The sequence below is a fragment of the Egretta garzetta genome, unplaced genomic scaffold, assembly GCF_000687185.1.
Source record: "Egretta garzetta isolate BGI_Z169 unplaced genomic scaffold, ASM68718v1 scaffold152, whole genome shotgun sequence".
NCBI classification, from domain to species: domain Eukaryota; kingdom Metazoa; phylum Chordata; class Aves; order Pelecaniformes; family Ardeidae; genus Egretta; species Egretta garzetta.
Genome location: NW_009259037.1, coordinates 1,573,389 through 1,595,873, shown reverse-complemented (window position 1 = coordinate 1,595,873; position 22,485 = coordinate 1,573,389). Strand labels below are relative to the sequence as shown.

The following is a 22,485-nucleotide window of genomic DNA, read 5'->3' as shown; positions in this document are numbered from 1 at the left end:
CCTTGAGAGGCGTCCCTACGCAAGGGGAGATCCTGGCGTGCAGACGGTGCCATGCAGGAGTGCTCCAAGGGCTCTTGGGCTGCTCATATTGATGGGGTAGGGCGGTTGGCTCATCGTCATATTGCTTACCGACCACCGTGCTTAGGTGGGCACGTTCCACAATAGCCCTTGGCTATGGTATTGTTATCGGTCTCCCCCACATCCAGTGGGTGCATCCTTCAGGACCAGACACATCTATCATGACTGCCATGGGTGGTATCCCTTGAAAAAGGTTGGGGAGGATGGGGAGTTGGGGGGGGAGCACACTGCCACAATTATTCAGGGTGACTCTTGGTGTTACTGTACTGCGCCAGTCGCATTTTGCTTTGCAGTACCATGATGGACAGTAGTCACATTTTGATTGCCCCTGGGTTGTAGTAAAGGGACTGTCAATATTTCCAGCAATCCTTTCTGTACCGGTCAAAACAGGCACACAACCCTCATTGACTTACGCTTGATTTGCAGCTGAAGATAGTGTTATAATAAAAATACTGTTCTGTTGACTTTGACTGCGGCAAGAACTGGTCTTTCTTCACCGACGTGCGTGAGTGCGTGGCTTAGCCAGTAATGGGAGGATTGAGCGTAACATCAAATTCAATCAAAATTAAAATAGGGTTTGAATAATTCAAAAATCAACTCTTGAATCTCTGCATCTCTTCTTTTGATGTTCTTCTGTGGAAAGTTGGGAGGAATACCTACCGTCTGCCAGCAGCCTGGGTACGGGGTAGCACCTGGGCTGGCGTGTTTAATCCCAGCTGCGGTTTCGCAGACCCGCCGTGCTTTGGTCCTTTTGCCGTCGCAATGTACAGTAGATTCCGCATTGTTTGTTCTTTATTGGTCTTCACTAGAATTAATATAGGGGGGAAAAATGAGAGTTACAATTTAAAGAAAAATAATGGTGTATAAAGTAATGAGATTGTTCCAAAGCTTAATTAGATGGAGCAGATTGAATACATTACAGTGATGTCTTGAGGCAACATAATTAAATTGTAGGCATAATCCTCCCTGTATTGGAACCGATTTTATCTCCGTAAGGCAAGGAGCGTTAGATGGCCTTTCCTACTATGTTAAATTACTAATTCTTCTAGGAAGACTTACGGATCTCATAGCATTATCAGACTTTAAAACCACAAAACAAAACAGGGTATAAGTCTACATATCAAACTGTCGATAGTCTGATTACACGGATAACTTCAGTTTCAATCTTAGCGTACGCTATAGCTCGGTAATTGAATCATAGATCTAAAATACATACATTTGCAGTGTATTATTGTGTATGCTGGATTCATCTCATTTATAAAATCTCTTAATGAAGTTGTTTCCAAACCTATACACTGACAGAGATACTGGTATATAACGCGCAGGAGTGCTGCTCCTGAGATGCATCTTTGCCTGTGACATAAAGAGTAATGTTCTAAAATGTATGTATGTGTGTATACCTATAGATGTATGTATTTACTTTTTTTCTTTCAATATTCTTTTATATTTTATGTAATCTTTCATCTTTTAAATTTTCTTCAGCATTTTCTTTCATAAATCCATTTTTTAATTTTCATGCTTGGATACTTTCCTTCTTCATTACACTACTGTGGGGGTGATCTGACTTTATAGTACAGATGCATCCCAATGGTGTCAAAATTTTTACCTTCATTAATTTAGAATAGATAAATAATCTCCTTCAGCATCCTGATGCCCCTGTTACCTGGAGGCTTCATTTCTCTTGGTTACCAAACATACAGCTAAATATTGGGTTTTTTTCAGGAGAGATCACTAGGTATCTTAAATTCACTGAAAGATCTTTCGCACTGCCTCTACTGGTTTGTTTTCAATAATTCTGATATTTGTTTGCCAGCCCTTAGAAAGGTTAACTTTGTTGTTTGCATTGGATAGCGAACTCTCTTTCTAAAGATTGCTGTTGGAGAGGAAAAAAAAAGTAGCGCGTGTCATGAGTGGTCTCTCTCGTTGCTGGTACTTTCAGGAGACATAAATCTCTACCACAGTCTGTTCAAAAGACAAGCTCATTTGTCTGGGCATTAGCTGGCAGTTTCGTAGCATAAATTTAAAGTTTTCAGGAGGAATCAAATGTTTATTTTGAAAATGGAGATGAGGGTACCAAAGAATAATATGTTTACTTTTCAGCACCATGAATATGTAGTGACCTACTTATACTGTACCATTTGGTTTTATTTTTAAAGCTTGTCAAGCCAACTCCTATTGCAATTTAAGAAGCATCCTTTTTAGAAGCAATAAACTGCACTGGGTACTAAATTAGCATTTTAGAAGTAGAACGGTGAACAATGTTTTGAAGATTGTCCTTCAACAGCATTTGTAATTTGTCTTGTGCCATAAGTAAAATAGCGTTTGCCTCGTGTTTAAAAGCATGTTTTGCTTGACCCGCAAATTAAAATGCAGCCAATTGCGGGTCTAGGTTAGGTATGACACTAAGATACTGCAACTTTAAAAACAAATATAGTTTTTTCTAATAAACTGAATTTTTAATGATCTCTTGATTATCATGAGGTATTTTAAAGACAAGTGATTTTATCCAAAACATTCCTTGTGCTTCTGCATATGCTAATTTCCTTGATTAATTTTGAGAACATCTGCATATAATTCCGTACACTTAACAGTGGTGAGATCACACCGCTTGGCAAGTAACAGCTACAGATTTCACTTTCCAGACAGACTCAGGTTTTTGTCTAATTGGGATGCCAAATATACAAAGGTACCACAGAAGAGTGTGTAATTATGTAATTTTCTCTTGATCTTTCAGAGTCTTCCTGCGAGCAATTAATCAGTATGCAGATATGCTAAACAAAAAATTTCTTGATCAAGCCAACTTTGAGTTACAGGTAAGAAAAAAAAAAAAAAACCCACCAGTGTCTTGGGGACTAATGTTAATGTAATAAATTTCTGCCCTAAACGTGTAATTTTGGTGTATGTATGTGTCGTCGTGAACCCTGGGGAGACCAGTTAAGTCATTTCAGGCTCAGCAGGTATGCACGATCCCTTCGTGTCTTGTGGGTCTTGTCTCCTAGAACTGCACCGGGTCTTACCCGGAGCATCACAGAAAGCTCCTCCTTTCCTTCAGGAGCAGCAAAAAGGGGGGTCCTCCCCCTTCCTACAGCAGACGCCTTAGCAGAATTATTGCCTCAAATGTTAAGATGTGGCGTCCAAGTGCCCTGCTGGTGAGAAACGCGCCCGTTTAGGTCACTTGTTCAGGATCCCTTTCTTTTTTTTCCTATTTATGTGTTCACATTTAATTTTACTTGAATCATCAAAACACGATTGATTAGGATTTGTAGATAGGAAGTGTTTCATGGAAATGCAAACACAATGAGGAGATGTACTAAGGATATATCAAGAAACACCGTCTCTGTGGTGTCTGTTATTTTCTCCTTTAAATATTAATGTGCATAATTTAGATACTTCTAAGTTGTCTTGTAGGTGTGCAGAAAAACATTTCAGAGAATTAACAGTATCTATTCTTGTCATGTTGGGGGCTTTCAGCTTTGGAACAACTACTTCCACCTGGCTGTTGCTTTTCTCACGCAAGAGTCTTTACAACTGGAGAATTTTTCAAGTGCTAAAAGAGCAAAAATACTTAACAAGTAAGTCCTATTCATCATCTAAATCATGGACAAGAACTTGAGGTCTATTAACATAATTTTAGTTTAATTTCTTAGCTAAATCCATTCAAATTGAGATGCAATCATGGTATAATGAAAGGTTGGTTTTAAAAACATGAATCAAGTATTGCATGTGTTTCTACCCTTGAATCAAGATCTAAATTACATGATTCATTACTGATGAAGACAGTATTTTATACTGCAGGATGTTCATAAAGTCAAGACTTTTCAGAAGTATTAGCATATTATAAAACTGAATTTTTAAATCACTTTAGCTTTGTGCTTATTCTAATCTCATTTTACGTGAGCTCTTTATTGCTTAATCCCTAATGGCCTTTTAGAGTGAATTTTTGTAACTCCAGCCAGTTCCACTGCTATGTCCCTGAAGAATGGGTTTGTAGAACTGCAGTCTTGTGTGCTTTCCTGGTTAAAAGGGATTACATTGCCTACCTCCGAACAGGGAGCCTGAACGACCCCATTGCTATTCAGAATCCCACAGCAAATGAAACCTGCCAAAAGAAAAAAGACTGGGGGAAAAAAAAAAAGACTGGAGCATGAATATTTTGTTTAATGTATGTATTTCTGCTAAATTTCAGTGGGGTTCCGCAAATGAAACCTGCCAAAAGAAAAAAGACTGGGAAAAAAAAAAAAGACCGGAGCATGAATATTTTGTTTAATGTACATATTTCAGCTAAATTTCAGTGGGGTTCTGATGTAGTGGACCTCAGCATTAATTAACTGAACACTGAGCGCTAAAAAAAGCCAGTGTTTTCAAATCCGGTAGTGGACCTCAGCATTAATTAACTGAACACTGAGTGCTAAAAAAATCCGGTTACGTGTTTTCAAATCCGGCGCATGGATACTTTTTTGTGTGTGATAATATTTTTAAAGAGCGCCTGCAAAAGCACTTGGTTCCCACAGTCAATCAGGTTACGCAGGTAGTGCACAAAAATGAGGAGTTTCGAAGCTGTGATGCCCTGAGCACGCATAGCTCGGGCTCCCTGCGTGTACAATATATTATATATCCGTATAGAGAAAGACGATGCCTCTTGTATTTCTTCACCTTCTCTCTTCACTCCCTTTTGTATTTTATTATGATGAGAGAGCTCACAGTGAGAATGGGAAGAGTTTATCACTGCTGCAGTGAGATCTGATTTTAAAGGCTTTTTGCTTGAACTGTGTGGGTCGCAGGCTTTGACCAGAAAAGACAGGGCTCTACGTCCCATCCTTTTATTTTTTGGTAGCTAAATGTTGCCTTTCAAACTCATCCCCTCCATCGTGAGTTTTGAGGTGCCTCCTTTGGAAGCTGTGCTTTACTTAGGCGTTGAAACAGAATTTTTAAGTGCTGTATGATACGTCCTGTGACTCGTGGGGCTTCCTTGATGAAACGGGAATATTTACAAGTTCAGTGGAAAACTGATGTCAAGCAGAGCTCAGGTTTTTGGACTTGTGCTATAAACATCATAAATAACATTACACGTTTGCAAAAGGAAATCAAAATGGTTCCGTAGAGCCAGGTAAATTTTATTTCGTTAGATTTAGAATTTATGGAAGAAAATGGGTTTGTACGAGATGGGACCGGTGATGCAAATTCTCCTTTGTAATTAAGAGTGCAAAGGATACGTGCACAAGGCAAAGCGCTCCAGTCAATTAGAAAGCAGAGGGCTCAAAGCCGCGTCTGCTCTCGGTCTCCCGTTGCTCAGTCTGTCCGACGTTGTGAGCATCTTAGTTCAGATCCAGCTCCTGACCCAAACAAAAAACCAACAGCTGAGCTGTAACTGAGCTGGAAATTACCCTCACATACATTTGTGGGCTGATAGCCCTCTTCGTGAGGACGGGAACCTTAGACAGAAATTTTATTCAAGTGATTTTTATGTTCAACTGAGCAGTATGTCTTGCTGAAGAAATTCAAGACATCAACGGGCATTTCTCACTGCTAATATAGGGGAATAGATTAAGTCATTTGAAGTGATTGCTTAACAAAGTTTGCTAAATTGTAAATCTCTGTTTAAAATGATTTTGCAAGTTGATATTTTCAGTTTAATCGTGGTTTGGAGACCAAAATCAAGACCATAAATTCTTCAAGATGCAATAAGTGTATGGTCTGGAAGCACTAACTTTTATTGCTATGTGGAAGCACTACCAGTTCTGTGCCAAAGGGATGTAATGAATCAGTGAACTCGATATCACACTCGCCCATCTTTATATATTTCAATTAATGTGTCAAATATTTAATAATTAAAAATGTAATTATTGTAATTTGTAGTTTTTGCTAAACGTTGCACTTAAGCATTAGATAATAACAGATTCTTAATGATGCGGAAGAATCTCTTTAATCCGTATTAATGGCAGGGTATCTCATTATTATCCCGCAGAAATCCCACAAGTTGCCAGATATTACCATTTTGTGTCTCTTGTTATTTATTTAAGCAATGATCTTTAATACACAAATATTCTGTGTAGCAAATAAGTTCTTGGAGCTCATTATGGTTCTGCTCCCGTCATTAATGAAGGCAATAGGATGTTTTCCATTCACTAAGCTTTCCTGGTATTAACGTGGAGAGGGAGAAGAACATAAAAATAGCCCTGCTGGGAGATGCGAGGCGTTGGTGCCACCGGTTTTGCAGCGGAGCAGAGGCAGGTTCGTCTGGTCTAGCCCAGGCAGGACGCAAAGTCCCATTGGGATGTAGAAACCTTCTCTTTCTGATTTTGCGCAGCAAGGTACAAGATGTCGCAAGATGTTCTGTGTAGTATTTTCTAGGACAATGCTATGCTAAGAGGGGGTATAAAAATAAAATACAGCCTTAGGCCGTGGAGCGCTCTGTTATGCTTCCTCCAGCCATTACCATTTGAAAAATAGAAAATGCTCACAATTATCTCCGTAACCACCCACGCGTCCTGAAGGACGGTTCTATGATTCTATGATTCTATGATTCTATAATCGGAAAATACGGCAAAGAGAGGTTTTGCCCAGGTGAATGTCTCGCATTTGAAAAATAGAAAATGCTCACAATTATCTCTGTAACCACCCACGCGTCCTGAAGGACGGTTGGGTAATCGGAAAATACAGCAAAGAGAGGTTTTGCCCAGGTGAATGTCTCATGTGTGTTCTCCCTTTGGTAAGTGTTGCTGCAGAAACTGAAAATTGGGGTCTTTTGAGGGGGATGAGGAGCAGGAGCTGGTGGCTGCGTGGCTGGGGCTTTCGGGGTAGCCTGGACGTGTCAGGCAGCCCGGAGGCCTCGCTCCCCTGTAAAAGGGACGTTTGGCAAAATTCAGCGTCCACGGGCGCGTCGCTGAGCCGGTGAGGGAGGCCAGGCAATGTTATTGTGTTGGTCGAATTTGGAGAACCTGCTCTGTCATTTCAAATGTTTTTTGAATGCTGATCAGATTTTGAAATGAGATGTTTCTGCTTATTGGTATTAGATTTTTTTTTTTTTTCCTTAATGGTGCTCTTGTTTTCCTGTTCAAGGTACGGCGATATGAGAAGGCAGATTGGTTTTGAAATCAGGGATATGTGGTATAATCTGGGTAAGTAGCCCGAGCGCCCGTTGCTTACTGCTTTCACTCAGTGCTTGTATAAACCAAGTTAGGGATGAGAAGAACTTGCTTTTTCTTGAAAAAACTTCCCGAAGGCATTTAAAAAGCAGGTGATTTCAGAAATAAAGCCACCTCTGCACGCTTATTTCGCCATCTGGGAAGATACATAACTATAGTCAATGTTTACATATCTTCTGCTTTTTCATGGTATTCAACTTCATGCTAAATAAAAAAAAACGGTTGCGGTGATACCTGTTGAATGGGGATTTTGCTCCTTAAAAACACACACACACATGTGTACACATAAATATATATGCAGACACACATTTGGAAGCTGGGACTGTAGCAAAATGAACGCATCCGAGGGTTACCAGTAACTTAGCCTGGAAATTCTGCTTAAAATCCAATTTTTCAGTCTTGTTTGGCTGTGTCAGGGTGACTCAGGAAGATCAGAACATGGACATCCCGTAGGTAAATTAGGCATATCTGACTATCTCGAGCCTGTGCTATTCTGTGGGTACAACTCAGCTATATACGGGGATTGAATTTCATGAGAAACTGAGTATTTACTGTGACCCGAGTGTATGCATCTGCCAGGTTTCATTTTCCTGAGCTTAACAGCAGAAGCACTTGAGCTCTTCCCAGTTTCATCAAAGTTCCTTAAATGATCAGAAGTAAATGCATTTGCCCTTCACTTACATCTCTAGCTGGACTGTTGATGCTGAAACTTGAAAAAAAAAATCGGCGTCTATCGGAGAAGGGAATGCAAGGGTGTTTGAGTATTTGATACCACGGTGTTTGCATCCATTCCGCTGGAATGATGAGAAAAGGCTTCTGAGAGCAGCTGAGTTCACTTTTTATTAGAAGCGTCTTTTGTGAATTAAGTGCCTGGAGAAGAGATTAAAGCATAGTACACACCTGATACGTGACTTGAAAGACAGCTAATAAAATCAGCATCCTGCCTGATGCTTGGGGTGCTGGCAGCCTCTTTGGTAGTAATTGGCCAAATCCTTCCCCATTGAGGCTTACAGTCACAGAATCCCAGAATCCCAGACTGGCCGGGGTTGGCAGGGCCCTCGGGAGCTCACCCAGTGCCACCCCCCTGCCCAAGCAGGCTCACCCAGAGCAGGGGGCACAGGACAGCATCCAGGCGGGGGTTGAAGATCTCCAGAGAAGGAGACTCCACAGCCCCCCTGGGCAGCCTGGGCCAGGGCTCGGGCACCCTCACAGTCAACAAGTTCTTCCTCATATTCAGTCTGTTACCTTTACATCTTTACTAATTTCTCAAGCATCTTTGGATTCTTAAACTTTTCCCAGAATTTACTGGACTGAAAGTAGAAAAGTTTGCATACGTGGTTATACATCTGGGGTGTTCTTACATGAGGTTATTTTATTTGGGCTGGGGAGTACACTGTGCTTTTTATTACGGCTGCTGACACCGGCTGCTCTTGGACAGGTTATTTAGTTGCTCTAGGGTTCAGTTTTTCACCATTAACAGGGAGATGATATTAATTTCCCCTGGTGTTTTGTGAATCAATTGGCATGAAGGGGCGGTGTTTTCTTCCATATTTCTTTTTGTGCTGAAAAGCCTTTTATTTTTAATAGAGTTTGTATAAACCGAGATTATTCAGGTAGATGACTCCATGACCTAGTCTAGCTCTAATGCCTGTGATTCTGTAAGTGGCTGGGATCATTAATGCCGAAATCTCACATGTTGAGGGAGGCAATAAATCGCTGCTCTTCCCAACAGAAGCTGCAGGAGAAAGGTAAGGACCCCAACCCAAGGCAGCCTTTGTACTTCTAATGAGCAGCTTGCTTTTTCTCATCTCCTTTGTCGTACAGATAGCCCGTGCTGATGGTGTTTAACTTCTGGCTCTTCACCAATCTCATGTATGTCACAGCATCAATTAAGAAAGAATTCTGACTTCCCAATGCAGGGGAATTGATTGGGGGGCACTTGACACTTTTATCTTAGAAGTTGCACTACATTAGTCAAATGATTAACGGATACGTTCCGAAACAAAATCAGAAGTGAAAAGCTGTAACTCTTGCATGTGCTTGAGCATGTAATTTTTATCACTATGGCACTGAGCATAAGATATGATGAAGCCAAACAGCCCTGACTTTTGATTTATGCATTAAAGGGTATGGATAAGGCTCAAAAATTAATATTTTGTCTCATCAGTTTTTGTTCATAAATGCCACGGTTAACATATAAAGCCTGCTGAGTTGAAACTCCCCAGTCAGGAACGAAACGGTCTTGTAGCTGTAACACACATCTAAAAGTATAATTTATTTTCTGAAATTAAATAGTAAAATGCATATTCTAGAAGGTTTTTTTTCTTGTCTGTGCTCCTTACGCAGTGTTGGCTGCAATGTTCATATCTTCCTACCTTTATAAGTAGGAAAAAAAAAAAAAGAAGAGCGCATGTAGTGGAGAGCAACAGTAGCTGACGGTGTGCACAGACCTTAAATACCTGTAATTTAGGGAATAACATTTTTTGTTTTAAACAGGGAACTGCGTACAAGAGATCCAGCCTGAGAGATTTTCTGTTTAAATCCTAGCTGTAGCTACCGTGTTTGATACCCTGCTAGATCTGACGGGGAAGGCTTCAGACGCGAGTGCTCTGATGCAGCAGCGATGAGGACGGCTTCGGGGAGCCTCGTCCCAGGGTGCAGAGCCCCCGCTGCGTTGCCTTTCGGAAAGCGCTGCAAAGCTTTTATTTCCTTGCATGCACCAAACCCAGGGTATATTGGTCTTTGTAGGCTTTTTTTCCTTCCATATCGCAACCTGAGCTTTAAAATAATGCGGTATTTTGAGTCACTCTTCTGTTGGAACTGGGGCCTTGGACCTTGGTGAGACAGTACGTATCGGAGAAGCATAAAGCAAGCTCTGGCCTCTGTCTTCAAAATGTAGGAACTCGAACAACAAGTGCTTAAAAGCATTGTATGATGCAATTTAGCATATACAAAACACGGGTTGACACTAGGTCACGCGTGCTGGTTTTCAGTGGTTAATGACTTCAACAGTTATGTGTTAAAGAAATTGTAATTACATTAAAAATAACATCCTCGTGGTAAAGTCGGTCAAGGAAAGCCAGCTGAGGAAACGTTGCTTTTACTGTCGACATCTGAACCAGCTGGAGGGAGATGGAAAAGTAAAATTCCTGAAGATGAAGTGAAATGGTCGCTGCCGCTGCCCTCCGGCGAGCTGCCCACCGGCCCGGCCCTTCCCTCCAAGTGCTTGATGTCAGAAAAGGTGTCTTGATGGAGACATTAATGTTGTAGGAGGGAAAGCCAGGGTTAAAAATAGACCTGAACTTTGAGCGTTATATAAATAGAAGTCATTACAGATAACACTCTCTGAATTAGTCATGCATGCTCAGAGCTGACCCAAGCAAGAGGGGAGGTTGCTGGCGAATCAGTCAGTGGTTTTTGTGGCCCAAATTTAAATTACAAGAACCTGGGAAATGAAAATCACGCGTTATCCGATAAAGCAAGCGCCTTGGGTTTGGTTGGCCTCATGAGGTCTGTTCCTGTCATGCCAGCAGTCTGCAAGGAGCAGCATCTCCTGGCAAGGCAGAAGCCACTGCAAGAGGAGGTTTTTGCATGTTCAGAAGAATCCTGTTTGCGTGAGGTTCTTCAAGCAGTTGCACAATTTCGTTTTCAGAAGAGAATCCTCAGTTTTCTTCCAGACTTGTCACATTTTGAGGCTCTGCGTGGGAGTTCCCGCACTCCTGGGGGAAAAAAAAAAAAGGCGAATTCATTGTTGGGTTGTTTATCAGAAAGCGCTGGCAGCAGGGATGGATGCTCTGGAGTGCCAGAGGAAGATCCTTGCCTTTTGCGTTTTGCTCTTGTGCTTTCCTTTGTGCCACGGCATCGCCTGGATCGCAGAGTCATAGCGAACACGTGGATGTCACACGGGGCTCTCAACCCTCCCCCGTATCGCCCCCTTGGTGGACAAACCCTTTCTCCGTGTTACTCCTCGCGCATGCTTGATGAAGAAAACCAATCAAGATGGCTTAACGTTTTAATTTGTGCTGCCCTGCCTTCCTGTGGTCGCTGCTGGCCCCCGCGGGGTGCGTGCTTCACACCCAAAGCAGGCTTGCCCTGGTTTTGCTCCGCAGCCCAGCTGCGTCAGCTCTGGTGGGAGCCACCCACGGACCCTCCAGACGGCCTGAAGAACTAAGTGGGTTTCAAACAGCAGACGAGAGATTTTTTTCGCAGTACAACGTACAAGTGATGTTAATACTTTCTGCTAATGACTCGTGCGCTTCTACCCCCCCCCAAGTCCTTCTGGATGTCGTATTCGGAGAAGCTCTCCATCCTCTTTGATTTAAAAACTCTGGTGGCAATTACCTGCGAGGCAGCACCGCGAATAAATACAGTCGGTGAACGGCAAGAAGGCTGGGCGCGTGTGGTCGTGGGTGGTGGGGCTGGATCCTGCGAGGCCGGGGCAGGTCCTGCAGCCGCCCTTGGCTCCCGCTCACCCCGGCGGAGGCGTTGGTGAGCGCCTGGGAGGTGAGGTCTGTGCCTCTCCATGCCTTCCTCATCGGATGAGCTCTTCAGCAAGCCCTCTTTTTGAGCAAGAAGTTGATGTGCCCCCGGAGAAGAGAAAAGGGGATGAAAGATTTGTAAAAAAACCTTTTGTGAATTCGCTGGTTTTCCCAACTGAAGTTCAGAGGATGTTCGTTCCTTTTCAGAGGGAATCCCTGCGCTTGAAGCAATGGAAGAACCCACCATGGCACACGGAGAACTTTGACGTTGAATTTGTGCCTGATGAATAACTTCTGTCACTGTCATTGGTTTACTGAAATATTAACTCTGACACTTCTCAGGCGTAGTACAAGAACACTGTCACCTGAGAGGCCCAATGTAATAATACTTTCATTTTCAAGTTTGACTGTATGCATCCATTGACACTGCAGTCGTTGGAAATGTCACCAGATGTGCAGTGAGGTTCAAATGAATCCCAGCCTGTTGCTGGGAGGGGAATAGATTTGTATTTTCTAAACTTCTGCCATCAAGTCCTCTGCCTGGAGCTCTCTGATCCTCTCCTACACTCCTCTACACCAGCATCTTCCTATGGAGATGTTGAATAGATAATTTGCCAAACGTATAATCTGCATTCTCTACGCTTTAATCATAGAATCATAGAATCATAGAATCGCTTTGGTTGGAAAAGACCTTTAAGATCATCGAGTCCAACCGTTAATAATAATATGAACAGTAACTAGATGGTTTTAATTAATCCAATATCTGTTAGGTGCCATGTGCCTGGTAAGGTTTAATTTCTGTTCCGTGTGTGGAGAGTGTTGGGGGAGGTGCAGCTTTCTCTTGGGAAGATAAATGTGAAATAAAGTTTGTTGGTCAGATCAGCTCTCGAAGAAAGACGACATTGTCAGCTTGGTAAGAGGTAGTTTGATGTCTCAAGGCTGTGTAAGTAAGCACTCGTGGTGACACTTTGATAGACTGACACGGAGAACATTTTGTACGCTGCAGATGATACAGAAGTCTAAATAAGTTAATACAAGTGATGTGCCTTTTAGCCTTCGCCTCTCCCAACCGTAAGCTGTATTTAAAAAAAAAAAAAAAAAAAAAAAAAACGTGAAACTTAGTATTAGTGTGCAAATATGGGTACTTTGTGGAAAACGTCACAAGTTCCAGTTTGATTACTGGTTCAACAAGTCTTGTTAATTTGGGTTTATACGTACCACATACTTCCCCTCTTGCAGCAAAAATAACAACACATGTTCCAGTAGAGTCAGATCCTGAAAAATACTTTCTCATGCTATATGAGAATTTATCGATACGGCTTTTATAAACAGTTACTTTCTACCAAAGTCAGCGACTGCTCCTTAACTCTGAAATGTGGTTTTTTTCTCTTACAGGTCAGCATAAAATCAAGTTTATCCCAGAAATGGTGGGACCCATCTTAGAAATGACACTTATCCCTGAAACCGAACTTCGGAAAGCTACGATCCCCATCTTCTTTGACATGATGCAGTGTGAATTTCATTCTACTAGAAGCTTCCAGAAGGTAAGCAATGGGCTTTTGTTTGTAAGAAAGATTTAACTATTTTTGACAAAACCATAAGAATTTTTTTCTTATTTTTCTAAAGAACAATATAATTATGGATGTTCTGTGACTCTGAATGGCTATAGAGTTTTCATGTGTGGGTTTTAAATTCTTACTGAAGGAAAAATTTGCATGAAGTAAATGAAACCTTTCGTGACGATACAAAAGGAGACCAAAGACAGATGTCTTAAATTTTCCCTGTGACTCAGAAAAGGAGTCTGCTTCCAAGTAAAATTGGACATAAAGGAAGCCTGATAATGTGGCAAAAGAAGCTATATAACCCGTAAGAATTTATCATCTCTAGTATCTTACAATTTTGATACTCTTTACCATTTTATGGATTTTGAAGAGGGGGGGGGGGAAGCTATCCAGTCAGTGTTTCTTCATGTTCTGTAGGCACTGCAAAATCTAAAATACTGATGTAGCATTTTTATTGTATTTTATTTTAACGTGCTGAGGGAAGTCCTTGAATAAGTACACACGCTCTTACCCTGATAGCATCAACTTCTGAGAGACAAGTGGAGTGAAGGAAAGTTTCCTGGCATCATTCACTTGACCTTCTTTCCCTTGAACCGTGCCTTGCGGGTTGAGTCTAAGACTGGTTAGGCCGGGTAGTGTCATGGTATAAGCCCATGTAGCTCCTTTACACTGTGAAATTTCTGTCAGTTCAGGATATGACCTTGTGAATTTTTCAATAAAGGTTGATGTGCGCTGTTTACTTTTTTCCCTTCATATTGGCAGTTTTCTTTCTTGGATGAAAACTCTTATCCTTCTCCATGCTTTTTTTGTGAAGTATTACTCAGAACCAGCTCTTAATAAATCTGTAGCCAGAGTAAATGGATATCCGTGTGGAGAGACTTAAGCAAGGGAAATGGCATCAGCTTTATTTCTTTGATTTGTTTTGTGCTGGATGGTGTGTGGAAAGGTTGTGAACTGTATTTTGGATCCATCCAATTACTGCATAATCATTCTTTCTCATGTTTGACTCCGATGGTACTGTAAAGATTGAAATGCTCGCTGGGATGCCATTTAAACAGTTCCCTGTCAGATGCTCTCTTTTGTTGCTTGTCATTTTTTATTTGTACAATTATATGGATCATGAAAAATCCGAGGGTAACTTTATAGCTAAATTTATGGCCCTATATTTTCTTGACAGAAGAAAACCAGCTTTGTGTGGAATAGTTGGGTGATTTTAATAAATGAACGTCTTAAATATTTCACACAAATTCTTTTTGCCTTTTGAGAAGAAAAATGCCTCACGCTTAGATGTCTTGGATGGTAGGCACTCAACATATATTTCTTATGTCAAAATAGCTCCTTTCTTTATGGACATAGCATTGATATGGCAGGTGCAGAGGTAGTAAACCTTTTCTCAGTGCGTTTGGAGTGAACAGTTACGTCTAACGGGAAATAATCAATCTCGCTATTTACGGTTTTGCAGATAATGTAGTTGTACAGTTTGCTGAGTAGCTCAGATGTGTCTCTGGGGAATGAAGATCACAGCTTGTAAAAAGAGGAGAATCACAGAAAAGTCTAGGTTGGATGGATCTCTGGAAGTAAACTGGTCCAAACTGGGCCTCAGATTGGGTTATCCGGGGCCATCGGAAGCTCAGTGTTGAATATTTCCAGTGAGGGAAGTTTCACCACTTCTCTGGGTGACCTATTCCAATGTTTAAGACTTTTCTTCTTATATCCAGATGGAGTTTCCCTGAATCAATTTGTGCCTATTGCTTCTTGCATTGTCACCATGCACCCGTGTAAATAGAGCAACTCCATCTCCTCTATGCCTTTTAGGTGTTGGAAGGCTTGAGTCTGCTTTTCTCTAGGCTGAACAAACACATTTCCTTCAACCATTCTTTGGGCCAGGTTCACCAACACTCTACTCATCTTGGTGGCCCTCCATTAGGACCATCTCCAGTTTGTCAATGGCACTCTCCAGCTGGGGGAACCAAAGCTGGACACAGTATTCCAACCATGGCCCAACATGTGGAATAATCCTGCTGATTCTCTTGCTGTACTCTTGTTGGTGCAATCAAGGGCACATTTTGCCTCCACTGAAGGGGCACTCTGCTTCTTCATGTTCAGCTTGCTGTCCACCAGGTCCTTTCCAGCAGAGCATCTTGTACTGCTGCTTGCAACTATGGCATCCCAGATTCAGGGAAACTTTTAAGTTTCTCTTCCTTAAATATTACACAATTTCTTGTTGGCTGTCTTTCAGACTGTCAAAGTCATTAAACCACGACCCTTTGAGATCAGCAATTAAGCCACTTTCTCCACCCACCTTGTAGCCTCTCTGTCCAGTTCGTATCTTATCAACTTGTCAACGAGTATGTTTTGAGAGACTGTATCAAACACATTGGTAAGATCGTCACAACCACAGCTCTTCATCCACCGAGCAGATGGTTTCATCACAGAAGGCAGTCAGGTTTGTCAGATGTGATTTACCTTTGGTAAATCCGTATTGGCTTTTCCCAGACACCTTCTTGCCCTGGAAGTAGCTTCCATGAGGGTGGTTCCCTCTTCAGGAACTGCAGTGGGCCTGCCTGACCTGTAGCTTCCCGGCTCATCTTTTTTGTCTCTTTTGTGTTTAAGTGATAGATCTAAAATAATTTAAGTATTACCAGTACCTAGGCAGGCTTTCATACTTAATGTGTCGGTGTAATGTACTGCGTTATGTCATCTATATGCAACTACCAATTATCATTGTCCAGCATTGCTTTCAAAGAGAACTTCAAAATTGAATGGTTGGCTGCTGTTAAATTAATCTGCCAGAAATCCAATTATCTAACCCTATTAGTCACATCAACAAGGGTTTAGATTGGCTCCGTTTTCCTCGGCAGATGTATAAACCTCATGATTTGTGGGGGAGGAATTTAAATTTTTTGCAGAACTTCTATGCTGTGATGGCTTGCGTTATAAACAGACAGCTTTCCCGATGGCGGGTTTAATTTCAGTAGGAATTGGTTTGCCTGGTAAAACCAGTAACAGAGAGAATGGGGTGGGTTTTTGTTCCTCCAGTATATATAGCCCTGAGGGGGGGGAAAAAAAAAAATTCCACTGGTTTTTACAGAAGTAAATTAAAGGCCGGCTGAATTACAAGCTGGAGTTGCCCGTTTTTGTCCTCTGCCTCTTAAGGTGCTTTGAAGCCTATATAAGGCTTCAAAGTAGCCTATACCTCAAAGCATGAATCTGATACTAAAGTCAGTGTGGGACTGAAGCTTCCCTATGGAAGAAAAGGCCTCCTTCTCCCCTCTGCTTTTTTCCCTTTACCTGTTTTACTAGTGAACCCTCCAGATCAAAGGGAATATGTCAGAGCCACAGGAGCGATGAAAGAGAATTGGGTTGATTGTTCAAGGCCTGGTCAGGTGAGCGTGATGGATCCTGTGGTGACAGCAGACGAGCAAGTTCATCATGAAACGATCATTCAGCTGAAATGGGGAATTCGCAGCATAAAAAGCTCCGACCTCCTGATTTTGCTGCCTGTTCCTTCCAGCTCTTGCTCTGGCTCCGTTTCCTAGGAACACTCCTGTTTGTTTGCCTGTCCAAAACTTTATCTTACGTTTTCCAGACCTATGTCACTGCTGATGTAATGTGCTGCTTGTTTTGAGTTGAACCCGTTCACAGAGAGGTGCCAGCGCAGGAACTGGTACAAAACAGAGGGTGGAGGAAGTGGGAAGAGGCAGGGGGAGATGTTGGGAGATGTCCCTATCTCATGGCACTGCATCGTAAGACAATTCATTTTAACTAATCTGGTACAAATTAATTAGTAGAAGTAACTTACTTGAAGAGCCAGAAAAACCTATTAACAAAATAAGGTAAGGGGGTTGAGTCAGAAGCACTACCCCAGCCTGTCTTCCCCAACATAATTACATTTCTCATCAAGTAGGAAGGAAGGACGGACCCTTAACCTTCAAAGTAAAATCTGAGGGGTGTACCCCCCGCTCTGCAGTAATGAGCAAGAAGAAATTAGAAATCCCATATGTCTGGTTTTCAGACTGAGCAGCATTACTAAGAAGAAGCATCGGTGTCTGGTGGCGTTAGCATCAGCAATATAAGCATATAAGCTCCAGCATGTGTTCTTACCCTGTTAGGATAAGAAGTTGTGTAAAAGTAATGATCTGATGAAAGAGCCCCAAAAATGCAACAACACATCTGTCCTGTTTTCGGCAAAATTGGAATGACACTTAGCATAATGGAACCGTAGCCAAAAAGATAGAAAAAATTGATACAGAAATGCATAAGTAATGAATGCATAATGCAGTATCGTATAGAAATGCATAATAAATGAATGCATAATGCGTATGATTACTAAAATGAAACCATGGGTGCAGCTAAAGTACCTCTAGCTGGCGTTCTGTTGTGACGAGAATTAAATGAGTAAAGACCAGACGAAATAAAGAGGAAACCCTTTAAATGCATTTCTACCATTCAGCAGTAAATCTCAGTGTCATCAAGATGGTCATACCAGCATTTTTATTTGCAGTGTCATTTCTTGGTGGTTATCAATGAATTTCAAATTGATATCATTCTCCTTAAAAAGAAGTACCTGCTTTAGCTGAATCTCTCTCGACCTTTAGAACCTATAATTCCTTATTAACTCTTTTTACCACTTCTGAGCCCTGTGTTAACCCCCCCTTTCCCTGTGCTATAGATTTGCAGACAGAACTCAAGTTAATGACTCGTCCAAGTTTCTGTGATGCTGCAGATTCTCTTCTGCAATCCCACTGAACATGCAAACTCAAATAAGTCACACACACACACACCCCAAAGGATTAATTTCAGTAACATTTTTAGTTCTCTATGGTTGAAGTTAATTAAACTCTGTGAGTTTTTCTTGTTTTCTGGCACTTTGGAGAATATCACTATTCCCCCCTCGTCCCCACCAGAAGAGCAAGGGAGAAGGGTAATGCAGTAAGTCTAGAGACCTCCAAAATCACCTCCTGCCAGATCTGTTTGCCGACAGGATACAGGGGGAAAACAGGAAAAGGAACAGATGAAACTGGTGGGAATTATCACCAACTTTCACAGCAGCCTTTGAAGAAAGTTTTACCGTACTTGTGTGCTATTTCTGCCTTAGGACTAATTTCTAGTGGTGTTATCTGTCACTTGAATTTTATATGGCAAATTTATTATTATCCCATATCAAAACAAATTTATAGCAGCTTGGAGGATTGCAAGTCCTCCTCATCTACAGCTAGATTAAATTGTCAGTCAGTGCTACAAATATAGCTTGACCACACCTTAGGGAAACCTAAAACCAAAAGCGATTAGTTGAGCTGACACTTGAAGACGCTAGATAGCTTACATTGATTTATTTTCTCCAGATGGGAGATTGTAGCAGACAGATGAAGTAGTGGATATACTCTTTGCTCAAGTTCAAACACACATCCTAAGGAGAAGCCGAGATCTTGATCAACTGCAAGGGAAAGTTGATAATAATTCCCTGTAATCTTCGTAGCATCGCCCCTCAAGCTTTCACTGTCAACAGAAAGATATGAACCTCAGCTCACTGATGGTGCCAGATATACCCCCTAAGCCTCCAGAAGGAGCCTCCACAAGTGTCGCTGGCTATAACGTAACATCATGGCACTTCTTCATTTGCAAGTAAATTCCATCACAACAATTGCAGGCCTACTTTGTGCTATTTTATGCATTTAAAAAAAAAAAAAAGAAAAGGAAAAATTGAGACTTCATCCAGATGCCAGGTGTGGTGTCCCAGAGCCATTAGCGATTCCAGGGCTGCGTTCTAGCTCCCGTCGTGGAAGACAATAGCTCTGTAAACCTCAACGTGTGTTGATGAAAGCTGCTTCTGTGGAAAGACCGCAGAAAGAATTTTAACTATGTTAAATAACGTTTAGTCATCTGGCTCGCGTGATCTGAATCATATCGATTCCTTGAGAAGTATCAAGAATGATTGAAGAGCAAAGGTATTGTTAATAGTCCTTAAAACCCCAGAAATGCCACAAATGTAGCTCTGTTCAACCCAAGAGGGCCATTAGGGAGATGGCCCAACAAAGCCTAGATTTACAGAAATGTAAGTAAAATTGATATCGGGAAGATACTGAGGATCCTGTATGACAAATGTAATTGCTCTTATTCGTATGAGTAATCTCTTGCTAAAAAATACATCACCTAAAGGGCTCGCGCTGGCAGCAAGTGTCATTTTTCACATTGGTATAGAAAGTCAATTTCTTTCTGTTCTCATTAGAGAACATGAATTTTGTGACTTCTCTGTTTCATCATAGTGTTGTCTCAGTGTTTCACTTGACACGTCCTTGTACTATGGGAACGTGTTTCTGCGTGTGTTTGCTTCTTAGAGGGGGTGGATTGCATTAGTCTTCCTTTTCTCATTTGCCTGTCACTTTTGAATAATGGATTCATTGTATTAAAAACCTTATTTCACTTCACTTTTCATTCATTTCTTCACAAGGGAAGTCGTGAGAGAGTGGAACAGGTTACCCACAGAGGCTGTGCAATCATCCATCCATGGAGATGCTCAGTAGTTGGTTAAGCAAGTCACAGTCGGCCTGATCTAGCGTTGGCAATAATCCCACACCACCCAGGAGGCTGGGCTAAACGACCTTCGAGGTCTCTTCCAGCCAGCGTTTCTGTGACTCTGTAGATCATTTGGGGTACGGAAGAGCACCTCTGAAATGTTTGACTCCAAGGTTTGGGGTTTTCATCTTTAAAACAGTGACGCATAATTATAAAAATGGTTTTAAGATGATTATCTGCTGTTTGGGCACTTGGTTGATGTTATCGCTGTATGCATGATACAATCTGTAGTTCAGGTTTTCTGACAGCTCACAGTTCGATTGCCTTGTGCGTGTTGTTAGACTGCATCCTGAATTTGCACCGAGCAGTAGGCGAGCGGGACTTTTTCTGCCGTTATTCATCACGATAGCTTGTAGTCACCGGGCTCTGAGATGAGATTTTTTTTTTTTTCTCTGTTTGTAAGAGAATTCTGGTGGGCTGCCAGCTAGTGTGTAAAAATAAATTTCCCAACTCAAATGCAGAGGACAAGAAGTCTGGGGTTTTGCATATGAAGGAAGAAAACAATGCGAACGTTACTGCAGTTAATGCTGAGAAGAACGTGGAGACTTGGAAAGAGAGACAAAAGCAGTGTCCCACATCTGACTCTGGAGTTTTACATTACTGCTGTTGAGGCTGTTAAGATACTCAGAGATTGAGTTGTCCTAATGAAGAGGAGTATTTTGGTATTGTCACAATTTCTCAAGCAAATCCTTCATACCATCGTGTCTCTCTCCCTAAAAAGGATTTTTCGTAGCAAAGCAGGAACTTCTCTGCAGTCCATGGCCACATTTCGTACGCAGGTTCAACTGGGCCAGCATGTCTGTGTTCACAGCTGCTGTGGGCTTCATCAGGAACGGTCCTTCCAGGAGAGCAGGAGGGGCCTCCAGCTATGGAGGTGGCCAAGATGCTTCTCCTCATCCTTCCTTGCCGCAGGCTTTTCTCTTGTTCTGCCCAGGTTTGCCTCGTCCCGTGGTTATTTCAGGAGAAAGGGATTGTGGTAGAACCAGAGGCATGTCTGGTACTTGGTAGAGGCGTTAGGATAACCTCTGTTGGCCGGGGTGGGACTGTGTGCGAAGAGGTGAAAGCGCAGCATACGTTGGCAGGAAGGTGGAGGATGCAGCTACTACGCCTCCTCAGAGTGATATAAATTAAGGTGGTGAAAAGCACTCTCTCATCATCAGAGTTGCGTCATGACATAAGTCTGTTGGCAAGAGTGATCTCGCGCTCCTCGCTGAAATAAAAATGCCAGCAGAATTTCACAATATGGACTAAAAAAAAAAAAAAATCCAGTTTTTCTTCCTAAATAAACCCATCTGAGCCCTGCTGCTGGCTGGAGATAACACCTTGTCTTCCTCAGGTTCCCCGTGGGGCCAACTGCATAGAAAATGCCTGTCCCCTCTTGTCCCCCCTGCCCACTGCTGAGCAGTGGTGCTACAGCCGGAGCAGCAGCACAGGTGGGGTGTGTTGCGTTAAAGGTTAGAGTAATTTGGAGTGATGCCCAATTCTTCGTTATAAGTCCGGTCGCATTCAGTGTACTGAACTATCACGATTATGGATGCACAAATAATGCGATACACCTTCAGTCCAGTCGCGTTCCATGAACTACCACGGCCACACTTCAAGAGCTTGGTCACGTTCAATGAGAACTATCATTGGATGGATTAATGAATAGCGCAGTTCATTAAAGCAACGGATGCACAGGTTCTTTTGGATTGCCGGTGATAAATTCACTGTCTGCAAGGCACGTGCAAATACCAAGAGTATGAGTAACACCGCCTGGCTACAAACATGTTAAGAGACATAAAGCGACTCTACAGAGATTTCTAAGTTTCCTGGGGAGGCACTTGGTACAACCAGTGGTTTGAATCTTACCCAAAGGGTCCCAATGAGGGGAAAGAGAGGCTCAGCCCGTCGACGGATCCCAGAAGTCAGAGTGGTACGCGGTGATGGTATTTTCCCTAACATCCCCTCTCTTTTAAGCTATTTTATATTATTTTTTACCTTTCAGGTGGAGCTTGAGTGACTCCAGTCAGACATACCTTGGTTATGACTGGTGTGAAATTCTCTCGCTTTGCTTTTAAAGGTATAATCTAGAAAAATTCAAAGCGCAAGCTCAGTGAGGGGTGGTCACGCTTTGGAGGCGGGTAGCTTTTGGGATGGAGATGTGTTTTGGTATTATAATGATGTCATAATGAACAGAGTTCACCAAAGGACAGCATTTTGTCAAAAACATGACAGACTGTTGGCCCCAGGGTAGCAAATCTGCAGCTTATCGGTTCCATGGTACCTTCAAGTCCTCATAGAGCCTGGCCACAGTGTCTCCACTCCGCTCCACCCTCCGTGCAGTTCCTCTTAGAGTCAGCACACCAAGCTCCCCTGGTGTTGCCAACATCGAAGGCTGCAGGCCTGGGGAACTTTTGTGGAATGGATTCCCTGCATGTCAGCCACGCTCCACCCTGGAAGCTTCTTCAATGCCGTACCTTTCCTTGAAATGTGAATAGAAGTTTAATTCCTAAGTCACCTCCAGCAATTATTCCACAGGGTGGCCGAGGCGGCACTGCCCGTGGTTCAGCCTGCCTGGCACACACCGCAGGCGAGACCACGGCCGAGCTGCCCCCGCCACACTGGCATCTGGGCCGCTCCACGACGATGGGCCCATTGCCCGGG

The 22,485-nt window shown here is 42.4% G+C and overlaps 1 protein-coding gene across 1 annotated transcript in view; it reads left to right on the top strand.

Moving 5' to 3' along the window:
• Positions 1 to 22,485, top strand: part of DOCK1 (dedicator of cytokinesis 1) — a 316,870-nt gene that overhangs the window by 224,520 nt on the left and 69,865 nt on the right. Inside the window, exons 30-33 of the mRNA XM_035890418.1 lie at positions 2,813 to 2,891; positions 3,550 to 3,650; positions 7,138 to 7,196; positions 13,097 to 13,245. Of these exons, the coding sequence (XP_035746311.1) occupies positions 2,813 to 2,891; positions 3,550 to 3,650; positions 7,138 to 7,196; positions 13,097 to 13,245 (388 nt within the window). The remainder of the gene's footprint in view (positions 1 to 2,812; positions 2,892 to 3,549; positions 3,651 to 7,137; positions 7,197 to 13,096; positions 13,246 to 22,485) is intronic.